At 40.3% G+C, this 25,066-nt stretch overlaps 3 protein-coding genes and 1 long non-coding RNA gene across 4 annotated transcripts; 2 read left to right on the plus strand and 2 right to left on the minus strand.

Annotated features, from left to right (window-relative positions):
- LOC119657534 (LSM12 homolog A) lies at window positions 1-7,726 on the plus strand. Its single transcript, XM_038064477.1, has 5 exons — window positions 1-262; window positions 6,910-7,040; window positions 7,110-7,229; window positions 7,292-7,420; window positions 7,480-7,726. The coding sequence occupies exons 1-5, from the start codon at window positions 142-144 to the stop codon at window positions 7,591-7,593; spliced, it is 615 nt and encodes a 204-aa protein (XP_037920405.1). The 5' UTR covers window positions 1-141; the 3' UTR covers window positions 7,594-7,726.
- Window positions 7,727-13,281: 5,555 nt separating this feature from the next.
- LOC119657898 lies at window positions 13,282-13,726 on the minus strand. The gene is made up of 2 exons (XR_005250180.1): window positions 13,583-13,726; window positions 13,282-13,391 (listed from the first exon to the last, which is right to left on the minus strand). It is a non-coding gene; the product is annotated as an uncharacterized LOC119657898 (long non-coding RNA).
- A 121-nt stretch (window positions 13,727-13,847) lies between these two features.
- On the plus strand, window positions 13,848-15,595 carry LOC119657897 (pleiotropic regulator 1). Its single transcript, XM_038065053.1, has 4 exons — window positions 13,848-14,068; window positions 14,125-14,459; window positions 14,534-15,080; window positions 15,137-15,595. Exons 1-4 carry the CDS (start codon window positions 13,953-13,955, stop codon window positions 15,528-15,530), a joined length of 1,392 nt encoding a protein of 463 aa, XP_037920981.1. The 5' UTR covers window positions 13,848-13,952; the 3' UTR covers window positions 15,531-15,595.
- A 5,924-nt stretch (window positions 15,596-21,519) lies between these two features.
- On the minus strand, window positions 21,520-22,199 carry LOC119656604 (HIG1 domain family member 2A, mitochondrial). Its single transcript, XM_038063038.1, has 2 exons — window positions 21,912-22,199; window positions 21,520-21,837 (listed from the first exon to the last, which is right to left on the minus strand). The coding sequence occupies exons 1-2, from the start codon at window positions 22,054-22,056 to the stop codon at window positions 21,677-21,679; spliced, it is 306 nt and encodes a 101-aa protein (XP_037918966.1). The 5' UTR covers window positions 22,057-22,199; the 3' UTR covers window positions 21,520-21,676.
- Window positions 22,200-25,066: the final 2,867 nt, after the last annotated feature.

Below are 25,066 nucleotides of genomic sequence, written 5' to 3' on the forward strand. Positions count from 1 at the left end.
TCTCTCCCTTCAAGACACTTATTCGCCGGGAAAGTAGTGGAGCGAATTGTCGCAATTCGTTTCATCGTCGCCTTCGTCGTCGTTTATTTTCATTTTTCCTTTTAGTGCTTTTAGTAAGAGTAATGTTGAAAAAGTTTTAAGATGGCGGCGGTCGGAGATTGTTTTTCGATTGGAAGTATCGTCGCATGCAAGACATGTTTCGATCAAACCGTGGAGGGCGAAGTTCTCGCGTTCGATCAGCAAACGAAGATGTTAATTTTGAGTATCCTTTTTTAATAATTTCAATGGCGTTTCGACCGATTGTTGGACCGTGGAAGTGGCCGCGAAATCGGAAGCACGGCAACTTGCAAAGTGACAAATTGCAAGGAGTTTAGCAGGAATCCGATTTGTTTTGTGCTGTAAATGTTTAGACTTGGAGTTATATTGGCGTCTGGAGCATGTCATTGGGCATTTTAATTGAATTTCATGCTTTTTGGAGTGTGTCGAGCCAGTTTTAATTGAAAACGTCAGATCCGAAAGTAATCAATATTTTGACGTTTCGGTATTGAGGTTATGGCGCTTGTTGGTGGATTTTTGATTGTTTTGGAGTCTACGGTTCTTGATTATGGTCGCTTTCACTTGCAGGTTGTTGGGTGCATTTCTAACAGTAGATGGTAATCTGGGTTGGAAGTTGGGATGTATGTCGGACCGAACTGAAGCAGTGATAAGTGGCTCTGATAGTCACTCGCGCGAAACTAACGCTAGAGCCTTTATGGCCGATTTAGCTTTTTTATTTTATTCGCCTCATTATGCTGTGTCATCAGCGAATGTTCCAGGTGAACTTTTTGTGTAGCACTACACATTACTCACGCAACGAACTGATGGATTTGATGAATGCTGCTATTCGAACAACAGCCCAAATGTTACTCTCTTTCTACTTTCAATTTACTGGCAAAAAGTTGCATTCCGTCCAGTAGGAGACCGCGATCATTAATGCTTTGTCCCTTCTACGCTGAAATTTATCTCAATAGTTACTGTTAAAGTTGACTCATTCAGCTATGATTACGTTTGTCATGTCACCATTGTTCAGTATACAGCATGTGATGGAAAGTATGAAATCCTATTGAAATTGTTCAAGTATCTCTTGTTTCCAATTTCACAAAAAAAAAATGGCTAAAATCTATGGTATTTTAATTTAGACGAGAGAATTATAGATACTGCATAACAATAAGCTTGTTCCTATTACATCATTTCGCATCAAAAGATATCCCAAGAGAGCATTAGAATAGATCTATTTTAGAATGGTATTCGCCATCTCCGCAGAATATTTGCCTTTCTCATCCGATCCGATCCGATTGCAAATTAATTTTGTATAGAAAGCAACAATCTAAAATTTCTAGCTTCCACTATTCTTTCAAAGTTGAATTGCCTTGGTCTGGTGTTTCCCAACGATAGCCGCCTTGTTCTCCAGGATTTGTCCCGTTCGATGCCGGTGCCAGCTCCCCTGGGTCGGGTTCACCACTTTTCTCGATCAAATTTGCTCCAGATCGAGTTGAGAGGCTTTTAACGATGATCACCACTTGGGTCGGTAAGATTGAACCATTTTAGGAACTTCTTTTCGATGATTTTTGTGAAGCTATACTACCTGAGCCGCTAACTCTTTCGGTCGGCTGTTAGGATGTTTAGAGTAATCTTAGCCAGCAGCTTCTCATCTCCATGGTGCCGAATGTTTTCACTTCGGATATGGTCATAGACAAAGAACGTCTCCATAGCCCTTATAATCATAATAATAATCGTTGGCGCAACAGTCCATATTGGATCAGGGCCTTGAAGTGTATTAGAGCACTTCATTCAAGATCGTAACGGTACACTACAGTACACTGCAGGAGGCAATGTGGTAAGCATTACGCTACCTACTTGACTCAGGTACTCATTCACAGCTGAGTCGACGTATCCGACGTCAAATCACGATACAAATCTCACTGCCACCAGTGGGATTTGAACTAGCACTTACAACCATAAAATGCGTTAGAGTCCACTCCATCTTTCGTTAATGAGTCGATTGCAAAGAGCCCCATTCGTGGTGACCTTGTTCATTTAAGTTTCGTTGGTTCGCGAAGTAATTCTATGATCTAATTTCCTTTTGAGTGGGAGCAGCGATCCGTTCTGGGCAGATCGCTTTCACTGAAAGTGTCGTATCGGTCTGACTGAGGTCGGGCGCCTCAAAAGTTTGTTTCCTTTAGATCTAGTTGTAGGCCATCATGCCTCAGTCGTTCAGTTCATGAGCGGCCGAATTAGTCTAGATCAACTTCGTTGTGGGCCTTAGGAAAACATCATCGGTGTGAACGAGAGTATTGGGCGTTGGATGTACTGCGTGGTAGGGTCTATAATACCAGCAAAGAGTAGAAACAATATATCGTTTCATTAATAAATTTCAATCTGGACGCGAATCGGTTTTGATATATCTACCACACCTCAAACTCTGTTCTTGAACGGCGGAAGAAAATTTTAACTTAGTGAACGAATTCCTCTGCATACAAGATGAGTTGGTTTGGCACACGGTGAACCGCTCACTCTAGATCGAGGAGGAAGGGGTATATTGCGTCAGTAGTGTGACAGTCCTTGACAAACTCGGCTTGGTTGACAGTAATTTCAATGATATCACGAATGCACATATCACTTTATTCAGACAAGCCTCTGAAGCAAATAAAAATTAAAACAAATTGGAATACCGGAAGCTGGACGCTTCGGGTATAGAGGCTTCATGATTATCTTATCTGAGAAACATTCTATGCATTTTTTTCTACTCGTACATAGCTAAAAATTCAAAATATTTCTTCATTGATTTTCAAACTTGCGTATTAAATACGCATTAAAGAAATAAATATTATGTTCACCCTAAACAATCAAGTCTATTACCGCATACTAATGCTTAGATGTATATGTACACCTCTAAATTGATCGCGCTCATCCTATTTCCTAATTACTTCATGTACAAAAACATATACGAATAGATGGTTCTGGGGTGTTTCCCGGAAAGAAACCTTATCTAATCTATTTTTATTTAAAATGTTTTATTGCCTGTCTGCCCTCTCAGAAACGGTTGCAGCGATTCACGCATACAGTGAGTTACATCATTCTACGTCGAATTTAAGGTTTTTGTCATCAAATATAGTTATGGGGGTATCAAATGAAAGGTCTCGGTTAGTACTTTCCGAAGCCGGTCTTAGTTTTGACATCCGGTCAGCCGGTCTTAGTTTTGACAAAGGTGCTGGCTGCGGTGCGTCGTTCTCAGAAACTACCGAATCCAAAAACCTGAAAAAAATCCAGAGGCGGCCACTATGTAGTGCTTAAACCCCGAAATACCCTCAATTGCGATATCTATTTCAAAAAAAAAAATAGAAAAAGTATGCTACTACATTTTTTATTTCGTTTACTTAATAAATAAACAATAAATTCATAAATGCTTAATTAGATTTTCGTTACACCTCCTTTTGCCTTAATTACAGCTCTAATCCTGGCTGACGTTGAAGAAATGAGATTTTGCAAAATCTGCAGGTCAATTTCGTAGTTCCACGTGCTTAAGAGGATTAAATCCAGCTCATGTTGGCTTTTCGGCGTCTGTTCAGCTACATTTTTCTTCATTAGTGCCCACAAGGTTTCTATGGGGTTTAAATTCGGGCTGTTGCCATGCCAAGTCGGCAGCTTTACTGAGTTTTCGGTCAGAAAATTGCGCACCTCCAAAGCAAAAAAAGGTCAAATAATTGGAAAACCTTCAATATTTCTTGTAAAACAGCTAGAGAAAGAAACAAAAATTATTAGTTACAATGTGGGACCCGTGACAGGGCGCAGAATCGTCCTGAAATATGACCTCACTTGAATACTGATATAACTCTTAAATGCAAGGTATCAGACTCTCCTCCAAGATTCGTTTATAGGCTGAACCATTAACTCTTCCATCAACTAATGAAAGTGCTTTCACACCATAAAACGAAAAGCAGTCTCAGATCATCCTGCTTACCGGCTGGCGTATTGTAGTCTGGATACACTCCCCACTGAATCGCTAGCTTGATCTTCTCCATACGTGGGGGATCCCGTCCGACCCATAAATAATAAATTGGGGTTCATCGTGGTCCTTTGCCTTTAGATAGCTTCCCCTCCGCGTTCTTCCATTTCAAAGATGTCTTTTTTGCGGGACGTCGGCCATGAAATCCGCACTCTCTGAGCCTCCAACGAACCGTTGATGCGTCATTTTCTGTCCCAATGGCATCCTTGAGCTCTTTTTAACGTCCAACTTTTGAATCGATGCGGTAGGCAGAATCTCGGCATCAGACTGCTTTCGGCTGATGTAGTCTTTCTCGTCCTTCCAGGCCGCTGCTTTCGGGCAGTAGACCCAGTGGCCTGGATTTTTCTTAAAAAGTCAGCTATAGAGAACTGCCAAAGCCTACAACGACCGCTATTTGTCGTGTGCTACATTTTTCATAAAATAATCCAACTATGTCTCCTTTGTCGATATCACTCATTTTCGTGTTTTTGTGTTAATTAATGCACTTCAAAAATTTAAGACTTCGAGAAACTACAATCTAACGATGCTAATACTTTCTTCACATTTGTATTTATACACCAACAAAAAAACTGCTTGTCAATTTAACTTAAAATAAGTAGTGCATTATTTTAAGTTAAGTAGGGCGAACTTAAGTGACCGGATTTTTTTACATTGCGTTAATTATGGTCCCTCGTTAAATCGAATTAGCATTGAATATCCTTCATTATTCTAGACAATTATTTCAGTTTTTCCGAGGATAGACGATGTCAACTTCCGAGAAGTTTTTTAAGAATATTATAGCAAATATTTTGAATGTTTCTCCATAACTGTGCGCTTGTGGACAGGCCATCTTTAAAATTCGCTATTTAAGTTCAACCCCAAGGTTCACAATAAAACTAAAAATTATACTAATATATTAGATTCCCGATGATTCGTATGGTCAAGGGACTGTCGATTTGGTACGAAATATCGAGTACGAATTATCGTTGTACGTATTATTGGGATTCCACTATATACCATTATTTATTTTATTTGAACAAATATCGGTATGAAGGGTATTTCAAAGCCTGGGCACCGTAATATTTTCAGATTTTTGGGAGGGTAGGGTTTGCGAATGGGGCCGTGAAAGAATGACGACTTTCCAGCCCTCGCTCTGTCCCCTTTTGCATTAAATGTCAGAACTGAGGCCAGCATTGAAAAGTACCAGGTACCCCACATGACTATACTTGACGAAAAAAAAAATTACGCTCCTCACACCTTCCCATCAAATTTGGTGTCAATCGGTGCAAACAGACAGTAAATTGATTTTAATTGGATTGTGCTCTTCGGATCGTGGTAGAGCAATTTAACCCTGCGCATGAGTTCCTCTGGCACTAGGTGTTTTCTCAATGCATACTAGATGAGTTTGTGTGACACGGTCAAACGTCGTCTCTAGCTCCAGTAATGTAATGTGCAGAGAGGACGATGTGTTTCTCCAAGAGTAACCGCGAACGTGTATTGCGTCAGTAATTTCGCAGTTTTCCAAAAAGCCCGTAATTTGAACATTGTCACTAATACGGCTGTCAAGCATACACTCAAAAATCTTCTAAGTGCAATAACCAAATCGAACCATCATTTGATCATTCCATCAGGTTCCTTTTTTTCCATATTGGTGCGGTCGTACTTTCTCAGGCGGTGTTCTTCCTTCCCTAACAGATTCAAAGTGTTCGATCCCCACCTGCGATTCAATTCGTCTGACTGCTTTCTCGACTTCAGTGGTGCTAGCAGGCGAAATAATGAACCCTACTGTTGAAATCTGCTCGAAATATTCTCGCCATATGTCCGTCGCGGCTCATCGATCGGTAAGAAAAGTACCGTTCATTAACGCAACAGAAGTGTTCAATATCTTCTGTGCGTTGGCGTAGGTTTTTGGTTCTGGTACAAATTTCTCTTGCCGTTCCGAGGGTGCATTTTATTGTAAAAATGTTTGTATTGAATCGGTTGGGTAACAGCGATGGCTTCCCGGTTGGCTTTCTTGTAAATTTATCAACTGGTCAGTGTTTTCTGAATGAGAAACTTATGGTAGACATTGTCAATCCAAAGTCCAGTATCTCGGTTGGTGTTGCATTCGGGCGCTTTTTGGATCGTGTTTTTAACTTGATTCTTCTATTCTTAGACATTTGTTTCATTTCTTCTCTTTTCTTACGAAATCCCCACTTATTTAATTCGCGTTGGTTTGATTCAAAGCGAAAGGCTTTACAGTCAGTAACGGTGATAAAATATCGCCATCTTATGGGAATATAGTCGATTTACACTTTACTGTTCCGACTATGAAATGCAGGAAGATGAGACAATCGTTTGATAAACCATATGTTGTGAAGTACGAGTTTGTTGAGTGTCGGCAAAATCCACTATATGCCACAACATTTTCACCGCGGTTGCGTTCTATGTCGCCGCTTTTAGACACGGTCGAATATCTTGTAAAGCGCAAATATCAAAGGGTCCCTTCCGAAGGGCTCTTGTGAGTTCCTTCGTCTTTCCAGTAAGGGTACCAATATTTAGCATTCAGACACGTATTTGTTTATCTGTTTGATCTCAGTATTTTATTGTTTTCCAACTGAGAATAGAACAAAGTACGTTGCCACAAAACCTCTTCTTTTATCTGGGTCTGGGACCAGTATGCTATCTAAATAACATGGCAAAGTTCACAGACCTAAATAACAACCAGTGAAAAACTTGATCACTACCTAGGCCACTTGGGATAGGTGTTTAAAGTTGGAATTTGTCTAGGCTTTTAAAAAACACCTTTCAAAAGCATATTTGAAAATTAATCTAAAATTTTTTCCAGCGTGCATATATAAATTTATTTTTATTTTCCTTAACTTAATCACTTCTTACTAAAAAAGAATGCCCAGCTAAAGCCTCTGAAAAACTTAATGATGTCTACATATTAAATTTACAATTCTGCAGTGATGTAAAAGTGAAAAAGGAAGTTTGCACTATTCCAGATACACCGCAATCATTAAATTTACAACGGGTAAGCAGAGACAGTCAATTTGCCCCACGAAATCAACTCAATTTCTTAATTTGTAAATTATATTTGCAGTTGAAAACCAGGTTGCGAAATTCAGTTGAACAACGGCAACGATGGGCAAAAGCGCTGGCTGCTGGTGTTAGTAATGATGGACTAAATGTTTATATGGCTATTGCTAAGCAATTACCACAGGTATGGCTTGCATCCGTTACAAATCTTCAAAACCAATTGCTTTAACACAATTTTATTCATAGCATGTTCGGTGGTCCGGTCAAAATATAGTTATTTTCGATGAAGTTACAGTATCTCCGCCATATAATTTGGAAAATATCACAACTAATAATCAAGGGGGCGACCATTTACTTGGCTATGTTAAAAAATTAGTAAGTAACCACACTTCATGAGAAGATAGTTTCTTTTACACGTTTTCATCATCTTTTAGGTTGGACAATTCTTTGAAACACAGGCGGCAAATGCTGCTGCTTCAGCGGCAACAACTAAGAATCCACAAGTAGGGACATCTAATACTTCGGTATCACCGGCTCCAACGAATTAATTGCATCTCCTTTCATTTTTAGATGATAGAATTCTTTTTTCTTTTTTATTTTAATAAAGTCAAAATATATTTTTTCGGAATAAATTGTCTTGTTTTTGGGCATAGTCATCAGATAAAAGTATTTATTTTCTCATTTTCTTTCTTTAATTTTCATCTCGTTCGAAAATATTCCTTTCTCATCCAATTAATAACAACTGAAAAAGACCTCACTCGGCATTTCATGTCGTGGCTTTGTTTTTTGTTGAGTTTTCTCGGAGATGCGCGACCTCATTTCCAGATTATAAGTTCAAACCTATTCAGTTTGAAATTTTATTATAAAGTTCAAATAAATGATTTATAATGGAATTCTGGTAGTTTTTAGTAAAGTAGGGGTTGATGATGAATTAGAACGGATTTTCCAGACTCATATTTCCCGTATTCATGTTAATATAAAAAGTTACAAGTACTTCCAAAATGATAAAACAGCAAACGATAACGAATCCGAGAAGGCGTTTGCACAAAGTCAATTCTGAAATATCCCAGTGGACTCTGAATTCATTGAAACAAATGAGTGCGGCTCCTAGTTTTCTTGTGAACGCTTTGGCAAGTTTTTGGTTTCCACGCGATTTAACAGTGATATCCGGGGAAAGATGAACGTTCTGATCAAAAGGTGTATTATCCTCAAGTCAAGGCAAATCTTCGCCCTTCAATCTGTCTCATACAGTCAAAAGTGGCCTGACGACAAATGGGTAATAATGAACCAATTGCGTCGCTTCGGTAATTGGTGGCAGTCAAAATTGGAGAACATGGACAACTATTGCGGGTGTCTAAATCAAATATATCCGGACATGCCACCTAAGACCGAAACGGATAATAAGTTGGAGAAAGTGCAGAACAACTTGCAACCGAAAGCTGTACGATATTGGTGTTCGCGGATGGTTTGCTTCGTTCGCGGGAAGGTTGTCAGCATTCAGTCGATGGATTGGCATGTGGCTACCCATGCTTTCATCATGACTAACATAAAAAAAGGGATTAGTACAACGAAATCATTCCTGGAAAGACACCTACTGGATGAAGTTACTCCTGCAACGTCGGATTCAGCTCTTTCGAAACGCAAACGAGATTTGGAGGGACCTAAAAGGCCAGCCGAATGTCCAGCTACGGAATCGGCGAATACGAAGGCATCGAATATTAATGAAACCCCGGATTCAAAACCGAAAGATGTACAGAAATGATAGTTTGCTGCTGGAAATATGATAAATATGCTCGGATTTGTTATGAGATTTAACAAAGTTTAAATAAAGCATTTTAATTACTTAATTTCCTCATAACTATATAATTCTGCCATCGTATCTGTGTGACTACTGTGAAAAGTATTTAAAAGTCGTGAGTTGCCTGCTTAAGAAACCAAAACTAGAATATTTATTCCAAACAAAATGTCAGTGCATGTATTTATTGAATTATTTAAAGCTTATTATATAACGATATCCCTGTCTTTATAACATGTATAATATAATACATAGTCGGATGATGATGTGAATCATATGATTTCCTCGTGAACCGTTGTTCGCTGAGTCGTTTTTTTTATTTCGACAATAAAAACGTGTCACTGAGACCAATTCGATCAATTCGAGCTTTAATTCCATGATTTTGCTCATTAAAACTGCACAGCAGTACACCTGCGCATTGCCTTAATGAAAGAGGACCTTCTTTTTCAAATGATGAATTTCTTCACTCAACCTATCCTATAATAATACTACACATTTATTGTTTTCCAAATAATCGGTATAGATGATTCTACGAGCATCCCAGAAAGGTTGCCATACATAACTTTGCCGGCCAATTTCACCGTCCTTGCCTTCTTCGGACTCTGTTCACTTTTAAAAAACCAATCAAACGCGACACCCAGCTTGCTGAAATTTTTTTCTGATCCAATTTTTAGTGCGCACTGTACATTGCGATAAACCTGTGGCCTCAACTATTTCGCGATCGATCGATCAGCTAAAGCCATCCCATACCATGGATTTTGTCATATGATTTCAGGAGGAATCACTTCCACTGGGCGCCCAGCGTGGATTTACTTTTCTACATACGAGCAATTATATGCAGTTCAGCAGAGGCTTTCTGAAGGTGATAATGTGATTGTGATCTGAATGAGAAGGTGGGCTCTGACAACACCTTGCTCGGATATGTGATGAGGAAACACGGTCTTGTCGTCCGTAACAATAATAGCGAAAAGGCGAAACTCGAAAGAAAAAGCGGGACAAAAAATGAATCATCCGGTTTGAGGCCGAGTCAAGATCGCAGTTCTTCCTGCGCATTTGTTAATGTCTTGCTTTTATAGGATTTCTGTGTCCAAACCCACGGAACCAAGCAACCAGCTACAAACAACCAATAGAAAATTGAGAAAGTGGCATTGCGATATTAAACGGATCACCGCCTTATACGATTGATTTTAAGAACACGCTGGAAAATTTCTATTTCAAATGCAGCCACACTACTTCGAGATCAGGAGTAGATTTAGGAGTGGCCCCTGGATATGCGTAATAAGAGAGGCGCTGAAATCGGCCTCGATGCCTATGTGATGGTCGCTTACGTTCGCTTGCGTGTTGTGTCCGCCACTTCTCACAGGGTTGCGGAGCAGCGACCCCCTAAGTTCAACATCGACCGCTTGTATGATCCAGCTGTCGCTCGACAGTGGAAGAGCTATCTTGCTCATTTAGCTATCCAGATGTCCTGAGTAATCCGGCTGAGAATATTGATGATCATTGGGCTGCCATCAAAAGTGCTCTTTTCTCCGGTGCTACAAAGGTCGTCGGCCACATGCCGAAGGGGCGTTATATGGTCTGGCTGACTGCGGAATCGTGCAAGCGGATCGATGAACGGAAAGGATTGAAGGCTCTATTGACTGCTACGAGCGATGGCGGGCGTGACGTATCCAAAATCTGATTCCGGCCGAAATCCCGAGAATTTCAGTGTAGTGTACGCCGTGACAAGAGAGAATTCGCTACTGCGCTGGTCAGGGAAGCGAGAAATGCCGCAGAACGCATTAATTACAAAAGTGCATATTGCATCACGAAAGAGCTTATTTATGGTCACAAATCTTTTGATGGTCCTGTGAAGGACATCAATAGTCGACTTCTCACCCACGATGATGAGCAACTGAAGAGGCGGAAAGAACGCTTCACCGCAGTTCTCAACCGTATCACATCCCCTCCTCTTGTGAATGAAATGTCTAGTCACCGTAACATGCAGATACGGACTGTTTCTCAGGCAGAAGAGAAATCATTTCGACCATCAATGCGCCCAAACGCAGTAAAGTCATTAGGCTTGCCGGCTTCCTTGTAGATTAATTTATCCACCTGCAGTTACTAAAAATTTGCTGCTTCCACTCATATGGAAATCTTGGGAATCTGAGACCTTTCCCAGAGATTGGAAGATAATCGTTAAAATTCCAAAGAAGGGGATACGTTTCGAGTGTGACAATTGGAAATAATAGCCAGAATAATTCTGGATTGCATCAAAGAATATCTCGAAAGCTTGATCGATAGAGTGTAGGCTGGTTTCCGCTCCGAATCCTCCTGCGTTGGCCACATCAACACCCCACGGATTATTTTGGAACAGTACGCGGAGTTTTGATCTTCGCTGCATCTGCTCTTCATCGATTTCGAGAAAGCTTTCAATAGCGTGAACAAGGAGCATATCTGGAGTGCTCTATGCAGGAGGAACATTCCGGAGAAACTAACAACTATTATTAGAGTAACATAAGACGACGCAAAATGTCTCCAGGTTCAAAACGGAGTTCCCTGCGGTTACATCCTGTCACCGATGTTGTTTCTTCTTGTTAACGGTGACGTTGTTGTTAGGTAATGTCGAGATTAAAAGCCGAAAATTTCGCGCCAATCTTTCCGGCACTGCCCATTAAAATACCAGCTTTCATCTCAACAAATAGTTTAGCAATCATAAAAACTCAATAGACTTTACTCAAACCCTTCCTTGCCCAGTCTGGCTAGAAACAAATTCAATTGGAAATAGCCTTCCAACTCCCTAAGAATTTTTTTAAAGAAGGAAACCAACTCAAGACTGAGGAGTTGATCAGTTTCTTAAAGGAATCAAAAATCAAGCTTTACGATTATGCGTCTATTCTCACAATATAAAACATAGCCTAACCAAAATCATATCAAAACAATAGCTGTATCTAAACTTGTAATACGTGTCCTGCGTCGGGTAAGCAACGACGCAATTATGCTTGCAAGTGTCGTCACAAAAAGTATTGAAACATACGTAGGTTATCCAACCTAGAACGATTCTGGCAACACAGCGCCCAGTGCCCAAAAACCGAGTGACAGCTGGCACACATAGGCCGAAGGTCTGGCTAATTTTCGTCCCCACGTACGATCATCGTGGGCCGGACCAGAGACATTAGCTCTCCCTGTTAGCCTGCCGGGACGACGAGATACAACTTAAACCTACAAAAACAACAACGCTCTTCATGCTACCTTGTCCGGAGGACAAAGAGAAATTCAATGGACTCTGACATCTTTCCTGAAACACCGTGACTACGCTGATAACATCTGTTTGCTCTCTCGCCAGGTTGTGCTCCTTGGGCAAATGGCTCTTGATTTGAAAAGAAAGGCAACTAGAGTTCGACTGAAGATAAACACCAAATAGAACCAAGCTTCTCAGTCCAACAGATTATCGCACTCTCTTTATCTGCATTAACAACCAAAGCATCGAAGGCGTCAATCAATTTGTATATCTAGGAAGTTTGGTTTCTGCCGACAGTGGCACCGAACTGGATGTTGCCCAACACGTGCTAGATCCACTTTCGCGCCCAGCGTTACTATGTGCGAGTAGCACATGGATGCTCCAAGCCTACGTCAATATTTGTCTTTAGTTGATCAAGGGTGGATAAATTTTGGCGAGCTTTTTCATTTGGAGAGAAAAATGTTTCTTTTTAATTACGTAACCGCTGGATCATATTTTGATATTCTCAAGCTACTTCCGCTTCAAAATTTTAGAGATAAAATTTAGTTTGAAATATTTAAGTTGCTTCTTTTAAAGAAATGGAGTATTCTGTATATATGAACATATATATCTTCTTTAGTCTTTGTACGATTTGGTAGCAAATTCAAAATATCTTCTTACTTTACTTCTTCTCTTCGCTGTCGGCTTAGTTCCAATAAAGCCGGGAGTGGTTTCATGTTAAGGCATGGCTGTTCCCTGTGGTCTTTCACATTGATTCCGACATTTTAGTCAGGGAGTTAATTCCTTCATGGATCGCATAACATTATTATCGAAGGCGCTCTTCACGCAATTGCTTAAAAATAATCGCAATGTCATACCGCACTCCAACCTTATCTCCATATTCAGGAGGCTCGTTGTCTTTGGTAATTATCCTGCATTCGGAACTACAAAGACCAATAGGGGTGAATTTTACATTAAAAGCTCCATATTAATACGAAACGGAGAAGCATGTTATAAAACTGCTTGCGAATTATAACTCAACGGAGGGACTTGGCTGAAGTCAGATATTTTTAAAGCAGGAAAATTTTGCTCTTTGTAGATAAATACGCCGATCATTATATGTTCAAAATCTCGAAGATAATAACTTAAAGTTTCTCCCTTCAAAGTGCACTTCAGTTCTGCAAACAATAGACCAAGGCTTGATAAAGTAAGTCAAATCCTATTTCGGCGAACAATCTCGTGTGCAATAGATTTCATCTGTAATATATTTTCTATGCTAGTTCTGATGAAACACAGCTGACGACAATAAAACTATCAAAATAAGCTTGCTGCATAGTGGTGTTAGCAAAAGCCTGTCGACAAGCATCACCAACGGCTATTAAATATGTTTCCGGCATTGTGTACCTAAAACTGATTCACTAAACCATAAAATCGACTTTCTTTTGATAGAATGGACTTTAGGAGCTCCTACCCGAAAAGAAAACGAATTTGGTTTTTTTTTTTGGTAATTAGTAAAAAAATTATTATCAGAAATGAATGCTACCTTTTAACGTTCTTTTTGTTGTAGTCTGCTCTAGGTACTTTATAATCGGTTTGCACTATATAATCAGACATAATTTCCAATGCGTTTCTTGAATTGCATCCAATTGCCAAAATTAACTAAAAATCCAAAAATCTATTTAAAAATCTGTGTGGGTGACGACAGTTTACATTTGGTTTAAAATTTTCTTTTTGGAAATGAATTTCACCACTCGGTTGACCAGCATTAGTTTCAATTCTTACATACTGGCAGCACATAGTTGAGGTGAAAAGAGCCAGTCAGGAGAAACGTTTGCCTGTAAATCTGACAAACAGATTGGGTTGTCCGGCCATTCGATAAGTAAACAAATCGGGGGGTCGTAGTTTTTATTGAAATGGTTGAAGAGGTGCAACGGCATAGCGTACACACGCTAGTATTTCGCTCATTGAAGCGAACCCACGACATGTTCGTATCAAATCAGGCAAATCTTCCTGAAGTCGATGAAAATTTGTAAGTAACTCTCACTCTAACCTTACACTCGATTTTATGAATTCCGCTTTATTCAGGGAACGCATCCGAAAAGCAATAAAAGCCCGCGATAGCTATGGATTAGTATTCGATCGTACGGCAAGAGCGAAAGAAATGAAGGCGCTAAGAATCGAGCATTCTGATCCTATTCTAGCTATCACAAATACGCCCGCGAATGTCTTGCCCAGCGAAAGTTCGTCCGCTCTGGTTCCGGTAGGCACTGTCGCAAGTACAACCGGAACATCTAAGCAATTTGTCGCACCGGCCGCTCCGAATGCTGCTCCTAGTAATGTACAATTGATCCCCAAGAAGGCGCCGACGATACCCAAACCAAAGTGGCATCCTCCGTGGAAGTTGTATCGAGTAATTTCAGGTATTGAGTGTACCTTTAAATTTATCGGAATCGGATTTCATCAACAAAGTCTTTATATATTTATTTCTGCACAGGTCATCTGGGTTGGGTCCGTTGTGTTGCCATTGAACCAGGAAACGAATGGTTTGCTACTGGAGCCGCAGATCGTGTCATCAAAATTTGGGACTTAGCCAGCGGAAAATTACGGTTATCATTAACAGGACATGTGAGCACTGTGCGTGGTTTGGCAGTTAGCGCAAAGCATCCATACCTCTTCAGTTGCGGGGAAGACCGGCAAGTGAAATGCTGGGATCTGGAGTATAACAAAGTAATAAGACATTACCATGGTCACCTCTCAGCAGTGTATTCTCTGGCTCTGCATCCGACAATCGACGTACTAGCAACCGCGGGCCGTGATTCTACGGCACGAATTTGGGACATGCGAACCAAAGCAAACATTCACACATTGACAGGCCACACAAATACAGTGGCTAGCGTCGTCGCTCAAGCCTCCAACCCGCAGATTATCACTGGGAGCCACGATTCGACAATCAGACTATGGGATCTTGCGGCGGGGAAAAGCGTGTGTACGCTCACCAATCATAAAAAGAGTGTCCGCAGCATAGTTCTCCATCCGACCTTGTAAGTACCACTTTCCTTGAGCCTATTGGTTATTTTATAAATTGCATTTGTTTCAGGTACATGTTTGCGTCAGCGTCACCAGACAATATAAAACAGTGGCGATGCCCCGAGGGGAACTTCATTCAAAACATTTCTGGTCACAATGCCATCGTAAATTGCATGGCAGTGAATGCTGATGGAGTTCTTATTTCTGGCGGCGATAATGGTTCAATGATGTTCTGGGATTGGCGAACGGGCTATAACTTCCAAAGGTTCCAAGCTCCAGTACAGCCCGGCTCGATGGATAGTGAGGCTGGCATTTTCGCCATGGCCTTTGATCAGTCTGGATCTCGTTTAATAACCGCCGAAGCAGATAAGACTATTAAAATTTATAAAGAGGACGACGAAGCTTCGGAAGAGTCACATCCTGTCAACTGGCGACCAGAAATTATTAAGAGGAGGAAATTTTAAGGAGAGTTTCTGTTTTAATGTAAGACTATGGATCCATAACAATAAATTTGGTTTTTTATAATTTATTTGATGAGTTATTTTTTTCATGAGAGTTCGTGTTTTCAGACGTTGGTTGTAATAATCGTTGACGACGACAGTTATCCTTGATTTCAGTGAATTCGACGACTGTCCAAAGATATATATATATATATATATGTTTGGCGTTTTTCAAATCGGTTCACGTTTCGAGTCACGTTTTATTAATTTGGTTGTTGGTGGGCGGGTGTTTCTGTGTCCATCGAAGCTATTCACATTCTATTCCCGCTAATATTTAGGGTGGTTCACAACTTCTTTTTCTTTAGCTTTTGTCCCGTTTACAAACGGGGTCGAAACGTTATGAACGGTTGTGCCCATTTTGTCATATGTGTGGCGAAGCGATACCAAGCATCCGCTTTACAGCTCTTTGGGAGAAGCGATACCCGTGCCCGCCAGACCCGCCATCAACTAGGCAAATGTGCAACGTGCCCGTCGAACGCGCCATCGACCGGAAAGAGCGCGGGCGGCCACGAGGCCGGTTCGAAGGCGGGACTCAGCAGTCGAGCGGAATCTCTTGCTAAGAAAAGTGGAATCGACAGTTAGTCCATGCTGTGGTGGTTATCAGTGCCAAAATTGTTTTTTAGAGTAATACTATGCTTGGATCTTAATATCATAATCAATCCATTAAAAGAGTGTGAACGATTGTGAGATTATCGTAACTATCGAGGATAGCGCCTAGGTTGAGAGTCCAGTTCAACTAACTGAAAGCTGCTATGAACGCGGGAAACATGCTTATGTAAAATATTTTCGAGCAAAGAAGTAATTTCTACAAAGTGGTTACCCCGACAGTGCATTCGGAAGTGAATCAGTCGTTTACGCGCTACGCAACCTAGGGCAGCGCTTATCATAGCCGTATCGCGATAAGCAGCCAGAAAATACGAAACAAAAACAATTCGAAATTCGTCGCTGTTCCGCTTGGATTTTTCAGCAGGCAGAACTCATCCGTCGTCTTTTGGAGCTAAGTATATTCGCACGGTTGACACCCGACCAGACATCTAACCGGAAGGAAACGGCAGGCAAATTTGCAATTTGTGACGATTGCGCCCAGATAGAGAGAGGCAGCACAGCCAGGACTTAACCAAGGGCCAACATCGTCCTTGTCACTCGTTATGAAGACGGCGAACGCAGCTTCGAATGAGCGGTCACAAGTAGCTAATTTTATAAAACGCCATCGTCGTGGTTGTGATCATCGCGTAGTTGAAGTCTGCCTGGGACACGCCATATCAGCACCGACTGGTGCCGTTTATTCAGCGAGGAGAGATGCTTAGATCCTCCCGGGTTTGAAAGGCAGTGCTACATCCACATATTGCTAAACAGCAACAAATTGATTCGCAACAATAGATACATCTTTCGGTACAACGGAGATTTCAATAAAATAAAAGAAAATAAATTCAGTGGGTGAAATATTTTTCGTATAAAAAATAATTCGTATTCTCAGTCCTCTTCTTGGCAGATTCTAGCACACGGGCCTGAAGTGGAAGGAAGTGAAAGGTGTACCTTCCAAACCTTGTAGACGAAAAGCACTATGGTAACTCAAAATGAGGCTACTTTGGTGCCATAACGGGAAATTTTTTATTTTCAACCCTATTCCCAGAAAAGGTATGGAGGAAGAAGCGGGAGGTTTCTGCCACTCCGTTGGAAAATTTGGTGACCGTCTCCTCTTAAAAAGTTATAGCGTATCAAACAGAGGCATTTTGATGGCATGTTAAACTTTGATTTTTCCGCCCGACCCGTGGAGAAGGTATGCAGAAGAAAGGGGAAGATCTCCCCATTCTAACCCCGCTGAAATCCTTCTCAAAAATTTACGTGGCTCCAACGTGAAGCTAAGTGGTGGTAAGGTAATTATCATCCCAATTCGGGAGGAGATCTTCTTGGTTGAAGCAGTAGAGCACTAGCCTCTCAAACTCGCTGGTCTGGGTTCGGATTCCACAGGTCGTGGATGTATTTGCATGTCTTTGCTCTTGTTTATTTACTGTGGACTTAAAAATTCAAACTTTATTGCAGAAAAAACACGCAGAAAACAATTTAAAAATATTTAATATTTATTTAATAATATGAATTGATAACAAACCAAGGTAAAACTTAAATATTCCTATTCCCTAATATCAAATGCTATTATAACAGAAGATACTTCCTGTCCTCGCCGGGGCCATTACAATATTATTAACAGATCGAAATCTAAATACCTCTTTCTTCGGCCTAGCCGCAGTGGGGGAGCCTATTCTGTATCAACATCTATTTTGATTCTTTGGCCACCCAGAAGTTTACATTCTGGTCTGGTTTTTAAACCACACGTAACGAATAAAACCAGCTGTGCTCATCAAAGAGAGACATCGGAAACTAGCTCCACTTTTCGGAAAAAAGTATTATAGTCCAACAGCACGGCGTGCTTTGAACAAACAGCTTCATTATTGTGGAGTTTGCAGTGTTTTTATTAGTAAAACTTTTAAATGAAAACAGGGAAGTTTTTGCTGTTCTAGGCGAAACATTCTATTTTAATAATTTGGTTGACCATACCTACGTGCCATCATTGTTGATTGCTGGTAATATACTTTGACTCTCCGGCTGATATTCCCAGAAGCTTGCATTTTTTTGTATTCTGTTCGGTGCCACAGTGTTCTAGGGCAATCCACTCCCTGGCATTCGTGGGATAGTGGGTTCCATAGCGTGGCATACCCCGTAATGTATTTTTCGTCCTTGCTCAATGCGCGACATATTCACTGCCGGTTCCGCGTTCTGATCGATACCTTCAGGTGTATCTAGCCAGCTCTTTCATGACGTGACATCCGGGAGGGAGGTCTGCAGCTTGATTAACGCAATGGTAAAATTCCTTTTGTTACGGGATACGATACGATGTACTTCCCTCACTTTTTCTCAGTAACAGGTATCAACCGAACCCACGCACTATTGCTGTCGGTTTCCTGCAATGTGTTCCAACACCGACAAATTTTAACTAACCGCAACATATTGCATAATAAGCCTGATGTGCGGTTAGTTGACAAGGCGGGCCACTCCGCTTATATTATTGATGTTGCTTGCCCCCATAATAGCAACATTGAACGCAAATACACTTAGAAGAAAGTGAACTATGAGGCATTCGCTTCGGAGGGTGGTTGTAGTCCTCTTAATATTGTCAGCTACACGTATTGTACCTAAATCCCTTACGGCTTCTCTAGATTCCCTGGGACTCTCTTACAATTTGGTTTAAACTATGTATGTAGAAGTAAATAATTCTGAAATACGTGCTCAATATTACGAGTTCTTGACGGATCCTCTCACTAACCGACCAAGGGTCACCACCACCAGAGCCCTTTATCTTTTAAGTAGGTAGGATCGTCCGAGCCTAAATGCTTGGCACTTGCTAGTATTACCTAAAATCCGGCATCTGTCGAGAGTACATACAGTACAAACTTAAAAATAATACGTACAGTGATTTTAATGAGCGTAGCCGATTCGTGTGAAAAAAAAATGACATGACACAGCCTCTCCACGCCCTCCAGCTAAGAGAGCATGAAGGTCGCTCCCGTTGATGAGAAGAAAATGTATCGGATAATAGGCAACCCTGGTTTATTCCGCCTTCGACTTTAGTTCCTCGATGCAGCAAGTGGCCTTTTCCACTATCTACATCTATTAGTTTTCCCAATTATCTGCCTCCATAGAACATCCCGGATACACTCACTGTTCCCCCAGATTTCCACTATTTCACTTCGCTTAGGTCTAGAATCTCCAGCTCCAGTTGGGAAAAGCGAGCATTTTATGCCCTTGTCAAAGAATATGTATACATTCCAGAAACCAAACATAACCGTCAGGTTAGTCCCTATCCGAGGAGTAGTTGAAGTTCGGTAGTAAGAAAGATTCCAAATATGCGGGTGGCTAGTCCACAATTTTTTTAGTTGTCAAGAAATTGATCAAACATTTCCCTGAATTTATTTAGAAAATGTTAAATTCAAAATTATTCATCGAATTCTATATTGTCCCCTTCAAAGAAATCTACATTGATAAAACGCTCTTAGGCTGACCTTACACCATCACGTTACCATAAATAAATCCATTAAAAATGTTCTGATGAAAAAGTGATGAACTAACGTGTTTGGTATAAACAAGACGACAAAAACCCATGCATGCATTTAAAGATGCGAACCATTCCGAAGTCATGTTTCGATTAACAACATAATGACAACTGCACATACTCAACTTATCATCAGTGAAGCCAGACTGTCCATGTAATATATGTAACCTCAGAGATATGTTAAACCCAGTTAATAGGACCCCATATGACGATATTAGATATAACAGTGACGAATTTTCAGATGCCTACTTAAAGATAAGATGTAAGACAAGCGGCCATATGGAAAATATGTGAGGACTCAATGGACAACGCAAACCTCACACTGTCCGGCTTGGTTATTTATAGGAAGCGATGGTTCGACCGAGAATTTGTGAGGTAAAGAAATTGCTTATGTTTTTGTAATAATTTTCAAATTTTCCTTTCTTTTAATCATAATCAACGTCACAACGACCGGTCGCTTAAGCTTGCTTTAATACATCCCAGTTGTCCGAAGTAAACTAATTCGATGTCTGTAAAAGCTGTCTGGCGTCCTGGTATCCGCCAACTGAGGCAAGATCTGCCACGTTCCCTTTTTCTACCATAGATTGCCAGTTACAAATTTTCGGAGCTCGATCATCCTCACCCATACTGATTAAGTGGGCCGCCTACCGCAACCTATTCAGCCGCAACCAGGCGGTCGTGGTACTACGCATATGTTGGTTATGGACTCGGTCATCCTCATGTAGGAGACTACAAATTCTTTCAAAGATTCATCTTTCGAACGGGGCTAAGAGTTCAAAATTTTTCTTGCTAAGAATCCAGGTCTCCGAGGAATACATGAGGACTGACAAGATCATTGTCTCGTACAATGAGAACTTTGATCCTATGGTGAAACATTTCGAGCGAAACAGTTTTTGTAAGCTGAAATACACTCTATTGGTTGCCAACAATCGTGCGTGGACTCCATCATCGTAGTTGTTATCGGTTCTGATTTTCGATTCTAGATAGGAGAAATTGAATTAAGTTGTATCCGCCTATTGTCAGTATAGGCAAGTAGTTGGGTGGACTTAAAGAGGATGGTGCCTCTCGTAGTTACCTCAGCATCGTGGATCACTTTTTAAGAGCCCCTTGTCTTTGACCGTTGTTAATGTTGAATGATCTCGGGAGTGATCCTGCTCCTGCTGCAAAACAGGTCAAACACTCCCGCAATTAAAATTTAAAATTTTTATTCAAAATTTCTAACACTGCCAAACCAAACTTAGGATTAGCTTAGAAGGAATACATCAAATGCGAAGGGTATCGTCTGCCGAATTTCGAAACTCTGATGCAACAGAGCCAAGTAACGATTGATGAACTCTCCGCGAAATGCATGCGTTTTTAATAACTGTAACAAAGACATTGTAGACTTGACTTAACCCTACTTGGCGAAGTAAGTTTACTTACAATTTTGCATTTATTAGTTTATGTTTTTCGTTTTAACATAGAGCCAATTATCGTTAAGGCGCAACATGAGAATTTTAATCATTACTAGGAATAATTCAACCTTCAGGCGGGCGCAGTTATTTTGTGAGAGGAACCGACCAGTTATTTTTGTTGCCGATTGAGCGCGGGCCGAACTAGTGGCTTTCTAAGCCCTACTATCCATGTGAAGATTGCACAGTACTGTACTTGAGGATCAAAGACAACTACGTTCAACTGAGTACAGTTTGATAAAACTCCCTGCCGCGACGATGATATTTCAGACCGTGCTCATCTGAATATTAAAAGGAGTGAGATTTGTTGCACTCATCCGATTGGTGGTGTAGTGCAACTAATGATGTTAGTGATAGTAACGCGTCCGATTAAAAGTGACGAGCCTTGTGCGTGAGTTATACCAAAAAAAACATTTCATTATCTGAAACATTCAGTGTCAAGCCTATTTTTTATATACAAAATAATCACATATGAATGATACTAGATATCTCCTTTTTGTTTGCAAACAATAACATGGACTACGAATTTAGAGGGATAAGTTGTCTACCGTCTACTTTTTGGCGTACGTTAGCCCGACACCAACGATCAATGCAACAACAGTGAAACCTTGCGCAATAATTCTGGTGCGCATCATTATCTGTGACATGCGTCGATTGCCCGTTCGGAAGCTCCATAGACCATATGTCAGCGCGCCCAGGGTAGCAAGACACCCTGAAAAGGAAAAGTCGTAATTTCTATTTCCAAACTCCACAGTAAATTATATAATTTGAGAGATCTAAACACACCGATTGGGACCAGAGGATTTTCCTGGATCTTTCGGGCCATTTTCTCTTTCGTAGTTTCAGGCATTTGGCCGACTTCATATTTTTTGCGCATCTGAATCCAGTCTAACTCCGTCTCAGACGGCATTACATCCTGTGCCTTTGCCATTTTGAAGGAGACAGTGAACTTCGGGATGCAAACAATTAAAGTAAATTTGAAAAATCTAGGTCCCACCTGGCTACCGGGGACCAAACACGATCTTATTGGAATACTGTCATTGACTGAGTGGATGCTAAGTTAGCTGTCACAGTTCGCCGGATTGGGCTATGTAGCAGTTGACAAGCGATTGATATTATTCGCCGGGGAAGCAGCGATGAATGTTGTCTTGGTTCATTTCTCAATTCATTTACAGTCCACGATAAAACAAAGGAATTCATATTTGATTTTGGAAATTGTGTGAGTTGATAAAATAAAATTATATAGGTTAATATATTCTCTTGAAGTTTCTTTATTTACTAATTTCTTAATATTGCGTTCAATGTGTTGATATAAAAAAGGAAGGAATTGGTAGCGCAATGTTGACATTTTTAAAAATTGTTTTGATATTTCATCATTAGTTTTCTTGTGGTAATTGACTAAATGTGTAGTAAAAATTGGAGATTTGTTTGAAGTAGACATACACTGAGTCCAGGAAATAGAAAGATAAGTCAAACTAAAATCAGAGCGTTATATGAAGGGTTCTCTGCGTAATTCCGAAAATTTTACCATGTCAAAACTGTCGACTTGGGTTTATCGTTGTCCTCTTGGAGGTTCTGAACTCTTTTAACAGTGAATTACATTGGAGGTACTGCTCCAAAATAAGCAGAAATTCTACTAGCGGCAGGAATGGCGATGGCTGGTTTTATGAGAGGAGGTTGCGTCCTGGTGGTTTCACGCGGGCATCCGTTGTGTTGGCCTCACCCCACGGTCTTCTTAAGACACGGACATCAGGAATTTTTTTTTTCAGATGATTCCCCGTGTAGACTTAGTTCTAATTGAAAAAGTCCTTGGAGAAGGGGTAAGAAAGAGTGGAATGATGGGGTCCGACATTATTTTAATTCGAAGCCTTGTTTCCCAGGAAATTTTTCGACTCCGGATTTTTTCTCTGCGGGTCTAATTTTTCTTCAAGCCTGCTTTCTATTTATTGCTATCAAAATTTCTAGAAGCGCGTATAGCCTCTTTCAACGTCAGTGCCATGTCATTTTTGATAACTCACACCTGGAACCATGTAATCCAATAACAGACCGAGCGGCAGTAGAAACGATGCGTTTCCAGAGCACCATTTATCAGTCAACGCTGATGTTCTAGTTTGAAACTCTGACTTTCTCAAAGACAAAATAATTTATTCAGCCCAGAGCACTTCGGCGATATTTAATCAGCAAAACGGCATTCCTTACGTCATGGGGTGGAAATCCAATCACTTAGATGAATATTTTACGAGTAGTTTGCCCAAATTTTTGTTTCTTAGCTGGAGATTTTCTCCTAAATCTTCATCTGGAGATCAATTGTCAGCAGGGCATTTTTTCCTTTTTTCTTAGTATCTCCTTAAACCATTCCTCTTTGATACTTTATATATGTGTTTCTGTGACTTTTGGGAGAAAGTGGTTAAGTCTTGATGTTCATTCTATTACTATATATGCCGTTTTATTCGAATTGGTTATTGTCAGAAAAAAATAATAGTCTTTCCGGTATTGTCGAAAATGCATTTTTTTAAATATCCATATTTCTAGGATCGGTCGCACTGATAGAGATAGTTGGCCACTAGCCTTCGAACTATCGATTTTTGAAGAATAAAAAGTTATAATACATTTTTGTTAATATCGAAAAGATACGTTTTTTTTCTATCTACAGATATATGTAGCTCGTTTCTTAACCGGACAATAACTTCGCCGTCTTTTAAATTGCGGTGAAAAGATGATTTTGTGTGTCCGGATGTCTGAAACGGTTAGAGGGCTAGGCTGTCGTAGCGGAAGGTCGCGCGGGCAGAGAAATATGGTATCGTGACTGGATGTCGGACACCGGTCGACTCAGCTGTGAATGAGTACCTGAGTCAAATCAGGGTAATAATCCTGGACCAGCGCAACGCTGACCACATTGCCTGCTACAATGTAATGTAGTGTATCGTTACGGTCTTGGATGAAGTATCGTAACACACTTGAAGGCCCTCATCCAATTGGATTGTTGCGCCAACGATTATTATTATTAAAAAGATGATTGTGATTAATGTAAAGCTGTCGCACTTTCCTTATGCAGTTTCCCAAAAAAGTTAGAAGTTTAGCAGTCAATTTATCATCTTTTCAAATTACTCTAAGAAAAAGGTGTTTGAACTATATTAGGTGTAGCTTTTCGCTAAAATTTGAGCGCTGCAACTAATGCATTTTCTGTTTGTATTGGGTTACTCTACCTAGGACATGTTTATTTTATTGAGCATTCTATAATCTCATCCTGCTCTTGATTTGTTAATGTGGCAAATAATTAGTAGTAATTTATCTTTGTTGTTCCAAATTGCTTTGAAGATCAATTTAAAGCACTTTCGCAATTACCTTTTCTAAATTTAACTCTAACTTATTTTTAAATAGCTAGTACCTTTCCTAAATGTGCTGAGTACTTTCGTGATTGCCTTTTTTCAATGATTATTTTCGATATTCTGTTTATTAACATAAAGAAGAAAAGTGTGTTAAACTGTTCGATTGTGCACTTTTATTTCGTTACTACTTCGCTCCAATTCGCTTTTATTTTCAAATTGAAAGTAGTTCAATACTTTGATAGGGGAACAAATAGTTAATTTTTGTTTGTTTCGTATTGTCCTTCGTGACTGAAGTCCCCTGTGACTTCCAAATATGATAAAGTTGAGTGCCTGTTCAGAGCTAAACAGCGTTAATATCATAGCATACTGTTGATTTCTTCTCTCTATAAAATTCTTGAGAAAGGTCTGTGTCTCCTACACTTCATGGTGGAGAAGAATTTGGGCCTGGGAGAAAATCACGCAGATCTTCATATTATCCCATTACTTTATTGTGTCAATTCCTCAAGAAAATTCAGTTCCAGGAGGCGCCCCTTTTCGGAAGAATATAAAGTTAAAATATATATAAAGCTCTATAAAGTTCAACCAGGCCAAGAGTTAAATCGAGCGAGTCCA

The sequence above is a fragment of the Hermetia illucens genome, chromosome 5 (genome assembly GCF_905115235.1).
Source record: "Hermetia illucens chromosome 5, iHerIll2.2.curated.20191125, whole genome shotgun sequence".
Lineage (NCBI taxonomy): Eukaryota > Metazoa > Arthropoda > Insecta > Diptera > Stratiomyidae > Hermetia > Hermetia illucens.

Excerpts from the sequence above, each read along its gene's own strand:
- LOC119657534 (XM_038064477.1), top strand. The coding sequence starts at position 142 with ATGGCGGCGGTCGGAGATTGTTTTTCGATTGGAAGTATCGTCGCATGC. Across the intron at positions 7,041-7,109 it reads AATCATTAAATTTACAACGG|TTGAAAACCAGGTTGCGAAA; the intron begins GTAAGCAGAGAC and ends TTATATTTGCAG. Across the intron at positions 7,421-7,479 it reads TTGGCTATGTTAAAAAATTA|GTTGGACAATTCTTTGAAAC; the intron begins GTAAGTAACCAC and ends ATCATCTTTTAG.
- LOC119657897 (XM_038065053.1), top strand. The coding sequence starts at position 13,953 with ATGGTTGAAGAGGTGCAACGGCATAGCGTACACACGCTAGTATTTCGC. Across the intron at positions 14,069-14,124 it reads CCTGAAGTCGATGAAAATTT|GGAACGCATCCGAAAAGCAA; the intron begins GTAAGTAACTCT and ends CGCTTTATTCAG. Across the intron at positions 14,460-14,533 it reads GTTGTATCGAGTAATTTCAG|GTCATCTGGGTTGGGTCCGT; the intron begins GTATTGAGTGTA and ends ATTTCTGCACAG.
- LOC119656604 (XM_038063038.1), bottom strand. The coding sequence starts at position 22,056 with ATGGCAAAGGCACAGGATGTAATGCCGTCTGAGACGGAGTTAGACTGG. Across the intron at positions 21,838-21,911 it reads AAATCCTCTGGTCCCAATCG|GGTGTCTTGCTACCCTGGGC; the intron begins GTGTGTTTAGAT and ends TTTCCTTTTCAG.